Source organism: Triticum dicoccoides, chromosome 4A (genome assembly GCF_002162155.2).
Source record: "Triticum dicoccoides isolate Atlit2015 ecotype Zavitan chromosome 4A, WEW_v2.0, whole genome shotgun sequence".
In the NCBI taxonomy this organism is placed as follows: domain Eukaryota; kingdom Viridiplantae; phylum Streptophyta; class Magnoliopsida; order Poales; family Poaceae; genus Triticum; species Triticum dicoccoides.
Window position 1 is genome coordinate 617,179,717 of NC_041386.1, and position 9,674 is coordinate 617,189,390.

General features: G+C 51.3%; 1 protein-coding gene across 1 annotated transcript; it reads right to left on the reverse strand.

Annotated features, from left to right (window-relative positions):
* Window positions 1-2,576: 2,576 nt before the first annotated feature.
* LOC119287385 (chemocyanin-like) lies at window positions 2,577-3,445 on the reverse strand. Its single transcript, XM_037566924.1, has 2 exons — window positions 3,163-3,445; window positions 2,577-3,066 (listed from the first exon to the last, which is right to left on the reverse strand). Exons 1-2 carry the CDS (start codon window positions 3,332-3,334, stop codon window positions 2,864-2,866), a joined length of 375 nt encoding a protein of 124 aa, XP_037422821.1. The 5' UTR covers window positions 3,335-3,445; the 3' UTR covers window positions 2,577-2,863.
* Between the last annotated feature and the right edge of the window lie 6,229 nt (window positions 3,446-9,674).

Genomic DNA, 9,674 nt, shown 5'->3' on the forward strand with positions numbered 1-9,674 from the left:
CATCCCCAGATCATAGATCTCTTGCGACGCCAACCCTTGAGCAGTTGTCGTGTTGCGCATGCTCGCTGCTGTGCAGTGGCGGAGCCAGGATTGAACCAAGCCCCGGGCCAAAAAAAACATCGCAAGGAAAAATCTTAACGTCCATAAGGCTTTTAGCTACCTCAAAAGATACCCCATACAAAATATGGTTCGGTGCATGAAAATTTTATAATTTAAACTCAATACTTAACAATACAACAAAATAGATAAAAACATGATAAAAACTTCTAAGAATAGTACATGATAAAAGAGTACCAAATCAATGGTTTGCTTCATCAGTGCCTCGCATAACCTCATCAGCGGTGGAAGAAGAGTCAAACACCTTCAAGGCATCGAAAGCAAAATATCATAAGAGAAGGCATAAACATCATGTGAAACAATTACCGTTGATACATATTTAAAAACTTACCACTTCGACGAGGCATAAACATCAGTTGTTCCTGTTTATGGTGTTGATTCAGTTCCCTCGGCCGCTTGATTCCCTTCATCTGAAATAATAGGTATAGACAGCCCCGTTGCAGACACCAGTGAAAAAAATCTCTTCATCTTCTTTTTCTACAATATATGAAATAAAATTGGCAATTACATCAATTTGGGTTCAACAATATCATAGATATATGGCCGGATACAAAAGAACATGGTATAAATTTCAGTTCAGAGCAGCTTGTACATTGATACAACTCATACAAATATAACACGGTACAAGTAGAAACTAGTAGAAAGCATCTAAGAGGGAAACAAGGAAAGCATCAAAGAAAATTACAAGCTGCCGCACAGCCGGCAATGAAGCAGCCCCACGCAGGCGAACAACGAACAGGAGGGCGGCGGCGACGGGCGATCTACAGCCCGGGAGCAGAAGGTGGGTGGGCCGGGGGCGGAGCCACGGCGGACGGCGGCGCGAGCGCTGGAGTCCCTGCTGCTGCTGGAGATTGATCGTGTCTGTCCGCGTGCGTGCGTGTGACTCGGCGGGCGGGCGGCGGCCGCGCGATCGTTTCGGCTCCTGTGCGTAGTGCGTGCTGGATCGTGGCGTGCGCTGTTGCCGTAGGTGCGTGCGTTTCTGGCAAAGTAGTTCATTAAGGCTTTGGGCCTTCTTCTATTTCAGTGGGCTGCGCCCTGGGCCTGTAAAAGAAATCTATAAAACTATAGCCTAGTAATTTTTCCCGGGGCCCAGCTCCGCCCCTGCTGCTGTGCTACGGTTGCCGTGGCTCGGCCACCACCATTATGATCTCAAGGAGTAGGTTAGTGCTTCAAAACTTCACATCTCCTAGAAGTCACCCACAGGGAAATTTCAACATAGATAGATTGCGGTGCTTCATTATACAATAAGTAGATGGCATTCGTTAGTGCTACATCCACTGCTTCATTGATACTACAACTATTAGAATTTGTACAAGGCTGGCTAGATAAACTACTGTACTACCGTTGTCAAAGGAGATGTCAATGACACTGGAGCAAGAGGCCTCGTGATCGTGGATACCGATAGGTGATCTTCGCCGTCGTCGCTGCCGCCATTGTCGTTGGTGTCATCGAGGTCATGGAGCATCTTCTCCATCTCACGTTGGCCAAAAGGAGATGGTTGGTGGCTACTTCACGCTCGTCGGCCATAGACGACTATGCCGCAGTCATTCGCCACTACCTCGGAGTCCATGAGGATGGCGGTGATGACCGCGGTGTCCACCAATTCTGTAGCGATTTGGCCCTCGGTGGCGACGTGCTCCGCTAGTTCCACCGTCATCTAAAAGTTGTCGCCGCCCTCCACCTCGACCTCCCTCCCCTCCTCCTCCACCTCCATCTCCTCTTCCTCTTCTACCCCCTCCTCCTCCTCTGCTGATGATGACTCCGAAGAGGAGCTCGACTCGGCGGCCGCGGCAACGACGACCTCCGCAAATACCGCTGCGGTGATTTTGGCTCCGCGGGTGGGGGTCAGCTACATGTAGTAGGTAGGGTAATGGCGGACCATAGCTAAGGCAGCCACGGATCTAGCTTGGCTTTTTTTTTTTGCTTCGACGGCTAGGGCTAGGGTACGGGTGCCGACAACTTCCATTTATAGTGGGCCGACTGTGTGGGGATTGCGCGGCACAGCCGACAAGGCTATTAGTGCCGGTGATGCTGCTTCATCTTCTTAGTAAAATGCTAACTACTTCAACTTATTAATATAAAACATGCCACAACATCTTTGTTTTATCTTCTTTGTAAAGTGCTAACTGGTTCCACTTACTTGTTACAGTGAATACTTCTGCAACTTCTCTGTTTTGTCTTCTTTGTAAAATTCATAGTGGTTTGCACTAATATGTTACAATGCAAATTGTTAGAACTTCTTTGCTTTATCTTCTCTACAGAGTAGTAGTGTTACCTGCTACTTTGATTTAGCTCACATTACATTATCAATAACCTGCTTATTTATTGTATATGTGAGCTAAATCGAGCTAGATCCCATTTGTTCTTATCGTGCAATGCAACTAAAATCAAATAGGTTACTGAACTCTCAGGCGAAATCGAGTGATGCATCTTATAACTCAGGCAACTGACAAATAGCAAAACAAGAAGAATAATTGTCGCATGCCTTTCATTCTCATATATGAGTACAAAATCAGTACATATGGCACCATACAACAGAAAGTATGAATGTATGATTGGTCGAGTGGAAATCAAACAGTACACACACCGTACGAATCAATACTGTGCTACATTGATCAAGAACTTGAAAAACCCAAGCACGTACGCTCGGCCTTTTATTTTGGTCATTAGGAATTAAAAGTTGCGCTCGCCGTATCACGTAACGTCGCGCGTACGAATTAACGTGCACCATGGACGATGGACGAGGCTAGGCGGCAGTGACGGCGATCTTCATGCCGGATTGGCAGTGTCCGGGGATGCTACAGATGAAGTAGTTTGTGCCGCGGGCGAGGGTGACGCGGTCGGCACCGGACTTGTACACCTTGGCGCCGTTTGCCGGCTTGGCGCAGGCCTTGTACCCCGCCGCGCTCACCGCCACCACGTCGTGCGCCGTCGCGTCGTACTTGAACACTGCAAGCAGCCAGATTCACATGCATCAAAACTTCTTCTCATCGGTGTGCATGCAGAAAACTATCAATCCATGCATGCACGTATATAGGTACGAACCTAGGACGTCGCCGGCCTTGAAGCGCTTGCCGGTGGGCCAGGAGTTGGTGTTGAAGGACCAGCCGCCGCGGTCGCCGACGTTGAACACCGCCGCCTCCGCCACGAGAGTGCAGAGAAGAAGCACGGCAAGGAGCACGGCCACGTTGGCACTGCCTCCTCCCCGTGCGGCCATTGCTAGCTAGCTTAGCTAGGAACGACTACCGATCAATTACCAACTCAAGAAGTAGCACGTACGAGGAGAGAGGCAGGTTGAGAGGAGAAATGCTGAGAGGGAGGTGCGGTGGTGGTTGGCAATGGACTAGCCGGTGCGGTTTTATAGGCCCGCCGGTGTGGAGGCGCGAGGGCAACTAGGCCAAAAGGTGTGTGGAAATACTGGTTTTCTCGGTAGTGCAGCATTTTTCTGATGGAAGCGTAGAGTAGAATGTAGTGGAGTGGAACGGGGGTTGGCCAACGACCCACAACATTGGAGGCGCCATTACTTTCCGATGTTGGACGGCGACGAGTCCTACACCGGTAGACTTTGAGGAGAACGTTGGATGGATGGGAGACGTGACGACTCCAACCCGGCCACTACTTAGCGTGCGTGCTGGGAAAACGATTAACTACGAAAAGATGTGGAAATGAAAACACCACGCGTTTTAATTTGTAATAGACTTCTTAGTGTTGGATGAACTATGGTGCTGTCCATCCCAAAAAAAAACTATGGTGCTGTCAGGTTTTTGCCCCATGGTGTTCATTACGATGACGAGCGAACGCAGTGGGTTTCTTGGCAGTGCTCAAACTCGCTGTACCTCTTTCCCTTTCCTCCTGCTGTTCTCGGTACTTTGTATTTCCGTTCATTTGCAATGAAAAGGGGTCATGCCCGGTTCAAAAAAAAATGAAAACACCACGCGCGCCAAAGTGGCGTTCAAATATACTTGGACAGCGCACCATGTACGTATGATAATATAATCAATCTCCCAATTCTCTCTCAGGGCCGGCCCTGGGGCATGGGCAAAGGGGCGGCGGCCCAGGGCCCAGGCCGAAGGGGGGCCCATGATGTGTATACATATAGAGTATAAGCAAAAAAATAGATAAGGAAAAAATTGTGTGGAAAAATAAATGAGATGTGCTTGGTGTCGTGGTTCTAAGCCTGACAGTAGAGTGGGGGGTAGGAATGGAGAGGCAAGGTCCTAGCTATGGAGAGGTTGTAAACACCAGGGATGTACGAGTTCAGGCCCTTCTCGGAAGAAGTAATAGCCCTACGTCTCGGAGCCCGGAGGCGGTCGAGTGGATTATGAGTATATGAGTTACAAGGTGCCGAACCCCTCTACCTGTGGAGGGGGGTGGCTTATATAGAGTGCGCCAGGACCCCAGCCAGCCCACGTAGGAGAGGGTTTAAGGTGAGTTAAGTCTGGGGCGTTACTGGTAACGCCCCACATAAAGTGTCTTTACTATCATAAAGCCTACTTAATTACAGGCCGTTGCAGTGCAGAGTGCCTCTTGACCTCCTGGTGGTCGAGTGAGTCTTCATGGTCGAGTCCTTCAAGTCAGTCGAGTGAGTCCCTCGTTGGTCGACTGGAAGGCGACCTCTTCTAAGGGTGTCCTTGGGCAAGGTACTTAGATCAGGTTCATGACCCTACCCTAGGTACATGACCCCATCATTAGCCCCCGAATGGATTGAGGCTTCGAGTGAGGAAGGAGTTGATGTTGTTTCCGATTAACCTTTGCACACTGGTCGTGCGTTGTTCTGGACCAAAGAATCTCTTCGTCGATAGTGAGCAACTTGTCTTCAGTCGACTCGATCCATTCTCTTCTTTCGTCGAGTGATCTTTCGGGCTTCGACGATCCCCGAGCGACGGATCGCGGGAAACCCCGCGTCTGACAGACTGATCTGCTGTTCGCGGATTCCGCGGGATGCAAAATTTGGGGACGCGTGCGAAGCGGAGCGGACCGCGGCGTTCGGATGGGACGGGACATAGACGCCTCGATCTCCGCGCCGCTTTCTTCGCCACGTATCCCGTCTGCATAACTGTTCCTGGATATGATTAGATCGACCGGGCCCACCTGTCATCCACTCGGAAGGGATCTTATAAATGCGCCCGGCGAGGATTTTTGTACTGTGCCTCAGCATTCTCTCTCTCTCTGCTCCCTTCGTCCCCGTCCAGCGCGCTCGCTCTCGCCCCCGCACAACTTCCCCTCGCGCATCTCGCCGGCAACCATGGCCAAGGAGAAGACGGCGGCGCTGGAACGTGCGAAGAAGGCGTCGGCGTCGGAGAAGGCGAAGGGGAGATCTACCAGCCGCGGCGGGTCTTCGTCCAGATCTCGCCTGCCGAAGGGCTGGGTCCAAGGAGACTGGATCCAGTCGACCATCACAGAAAAAGATCTCCTCGACATGGCCAACGAGGGCTTGATCCCTCATGGAGCTGCGAGGCTTCCGGGGAAGGAGTGGCAGCCCCAGCCAGAAGAGGGTGAGTGTGTGCTCTTAGCCACCCATGTTGATCGTGGATTTTCTTTGCCGCCGAGTATTTTCTTCCGTGGCTTCTTGAACTTCTTTAGAGCGCAGCTCCACCACTTTACCCCAAATTCTATCGCCTATCTTGCCGCGTTCGTGTCCATGTGTGAGGGTTTCCTGGGCTGTCGACCGCACTGGGGTTTGTTCAAGCATATATTCACGTGTCGCTCTCAGACCGTGAAGAAGGCGAGCCCAGGCGATGAAAGAACCCGAGTCGTCCAAATGTGTGGGGGCCTGGGGATCCAGGTGAGGAATAAGAGCACCTTCCCGCCCATGACCTTTCCGAGTCAGTCAGAGGCTGGCAGTCGACCTGGTTCTACTGCCAGGACCAGTCGACGCCGGGGCAGTCGAGTGGACTCCCTCAGTTTACCATGGACCGAATGAACAAGCCCTCCTCTCTGAAGTTGATTCCGGAGGAGAAAGCTGACGTGAAGATGTTGATGGAGCGCGTGGTGCAGTTGGTTCGGGAGGGAGTGACTGGCATGGATCTCCTGGAGGTCTTCCTTAGGCGTCGCATCCAGCCCCTTCAGTTCCGGAGCCACTGCATGTGGCTCTACTGTGGGACTGAAGACGAGACTCGAGTCCATCCAGAAGCAGTCGACGATGTCACTCTGGAAAGATGGATGGCAGCCGTTACCGGAAACAAGGATAACCCACGCGGAGCCAGAAGGATTCCTCCACTCGACCACAACAGCGATCCAAACAAGGTACGTTTGCTCTGCTCTCCACTGTGTCCTTGTCACATTCGTTTCTGTTTATCCTGCCGACTGGTCGATTGATCCTTGTCTGGATATCTACCAGGCCCTCACCGAGCTGTACTCGATGCCCAACGGGGCACAAGCTCCGACTGAGGAGGGTGAGGCGAGTGGGGGCGAGAGCCAGGAGGAGGAGGAATGGGACTCGGACGTTGCTGAGGATGATGATGACGATGATGATGATGACGGTGATGAAGATGACGTTGAAGACGAGGAAGAAGAGGAGGAGGAGGTCGTACCACCGCGCTCAGAAAGGCGGTCGAAGCTTGTCCACGACCCCTCGACTGAACGTGGCAAGGGGGTTGCGACCGTTGCTCAGTCGACCAAGCGCCCTCGGACCACCTCTCCGGTGCCGACTGAAAAGGCGCCGAAGCAGCCCAGGGCGGCCTCGTCGAAGCCGATCAAGCTCCTGCCGAAGATGAAGGTGTCCATCCCCACCATATCAGGGTAATCGTGCTGCTTAAGTCTTCTTATTTTGTGTGAACTTTGTCTCTGGTTGACGTTGAAGTTAGTCGACTGATTCTTTGGAGTTGCAGTGCTGCTACTTCTGAGACCTCAGCCCGGGCTGATGACCATGAGATGGAGGACGTAGCAACTTCAAAACCAGGTACTATATTCTTAACGCCGTTTTTAGTCGACTGACTTGCGATCTCTGATCCTGATTCTTCTCCGTAGCTCCACCCAATGCTATTATCAATCTCCCTGATGATGATGAGGATGAGGAACCGCTGAAGTGCAGAAGGAGTAGAAAAGCGTCCGCCAGCAAGGTGCCCAAGGATGTGACGGCGCCTGAGATTCTGATTGCAGAGGAAGAGAACACCACTCGACACACGGTGTCCTTCGCAGATCCATTGACGAGTGCTCAGCAGCCCTCCCTCTTCACGACGCACCACGTCCCAGAGGACCAAGCTGGCGCGGCGAAGGAGGCGATACGCCAGGCGGGAATCATGATGGAGCAATTGAAGACTATCCGGGATGCGAGCTAGGCAGCTTATGACGCCAGTTCTGCCCTCCAAAGAAATGTTTAGGTCAGTCGACCACCGTTTGTTCTGTTGGATACGCTACCAAAAACTTTTCCTTTCCGGAATTTATAGTAGTCACCCAGTGGGTGTGTCGATTAAACTCCGTGTTAGCGGGGGCACGCTGAGTGCACCCGCTGGGTGTAGTCCCCTAGGCTAAGGTCGACTGCTGGCAGTCGGCCTTAGGCTTTATGATGTCAATCTTTCTGTCAGTCGACTATGTCGACTGGATTTCACAAACCGGTGGGGGCACGCTGAGTGCACCCACTGGGTGTAGTCCCTGAGACTGTGGTCGACTGCTTGCAGTGGATTACAGTCTTAAAGAATACATCTCTTTTTTTTGAGGTCGACTGGTCGACTTTATCTTCAACATGATTAGTGGGGGCACGCTGAGTGCACCCACTGGGTGTAGTCCCCGAGACTACGGTCGAATGCTTGTATTCGGCTGTAGTCTTAGAAACGTGTGATTTTTTCTTTTTCACTCGGAAGTGAATTATATTTGACATTTAGTCGATTGGTTCTTCGCAGAACTCCTGTGATCTTGTGGCTCGCTACTCTGAGCTGGAAAACAAGCACACTCAACTCGAGCTGAGCTTGAAGCTGGTTCAGGAGAAGCTGACGAAGGCAAAGGAGGAGACCGAAGGTTTGTTTGGTGAGACCCTGACGACTGCTTTTCCCCTTGCTTGTTTCAAAATCTGATCTTGCTGTATCTTGCAGGTAAGGTAAGGGAGGCCCAACAGAAGAAAGACCTCAAACTAGCTGAGAAGATCAAGCTTGCTGACGAGAAGTTAGCTTCAGTCACCAAGCTTGAACAAGACAATACCAATCTGAAAGTTGCTCTTGGGATCGCCAACAAGGAGGTCAGTCGACTAAAAACTGATAAAGCTGCCCTGACCGACCAAGTCAGCAAATTGACTGGGAAGAAAAATGATCTGGAGGCCTTCCTGAGTGGTCTTGCCAAGAAGCTGTTTCTTATGCTTGAAGGTAAACCTCTATGCTCGGCAAACATTTCCAATCGTGGTTTTTCCATTCGACCATCCCCTTGACTCAGTGATCATCCTTGCAGAATTTTGTCAAAACTTTGAAGAAGAAACTAGCCAGCTGGAGCCAAACCTCGACCCCGTCAATTCTCCGGTGAACGACGAAGTTGCCATGGATGTTTTCCGACTGGAGTCTCGTGTTGCAGCTGTCGTGGACTATCTCGCAAGGCTGAAGGCCGCCACATCTCGCATCGACTCGATGCTCTGGCCTGAGGAGACACTTCGGAATGACCTTGAGTCGCTGATGGCCCGCTTGAACACGATCCCTGGTCGAGTGCAGGAATGGAAGAAGTCCTCGGCTCGGTGTGGTGCAGATGTTGCTCTGTGTCTGGCCCGAGTCCACTGTAAAGATGCGCGAGAAGAGAAGCTGGCGGCCCTTCGGGTGGCCAACACCAAGAAACACGACTTCAGGTCCTTTATGGAAACTTTCCTTGCGGCTGCCACTCGGATCGCCGACGGAATTGACCTTGATGAGTTCGTTGCACCTTCCAGCCCTCCACAGGAGGGTAAAAAACTTCTTCTGGCTCGACGCTTTAAATTTGCCTCGGTATGCCGAGTGGAATTGTAACCGATAAACCTTAACAGGCTTAACGCCTGAGCACTTTCGGTTCCTTTAGATATCGATTCAAACTTGAATTTGGTGCTTGAATACGATTGCTTTTGGCTCGAAATGTCTTTTGCAGGTTCAAAGCAAGGCGCCTTTACTGCAATCGACTTATTCTTTAGTCCACTTAGGCGAGCACTGGGCTGCGGCTAAGCCTCCGAGTGGAAGCCCGGCTTACCACTCGGTAGGATTTCTATAACTTAGGCGAGCACTGGGCTGCAGCTAAGCCCCCGAGTGAGGGGTTTAGTCTTCACTCGGTAGGATTTTGATAACTTAGGCTAGCACTGGGCTGCAGCTAAGCCTCCGAGTGAGAGGTTTGCTCTTCACTCGGTAGGATTTTTATAACTTAGGCTAGCACTGGGCTGCAGCTAAGCCTTCGAGTGAGAGGTTTGCTCTTCACTCGGTAGGATTTTTATAACTTAGGCGAGTGCTTGGACTGCAGCTAAGCCTCCGAGTGAGAGGGTTGCTCTTCACTCGGTAGGATTTTTGTAACTTAGGCGAGTGCTTGGACTGCAGCTAAGCCCCCGAGTGAGAGGCTTGCTCTTCACTCGGTAGGATTTTTTACAACTTAGGCGAGCACAGGGCTGCAGCTAAGCCCCC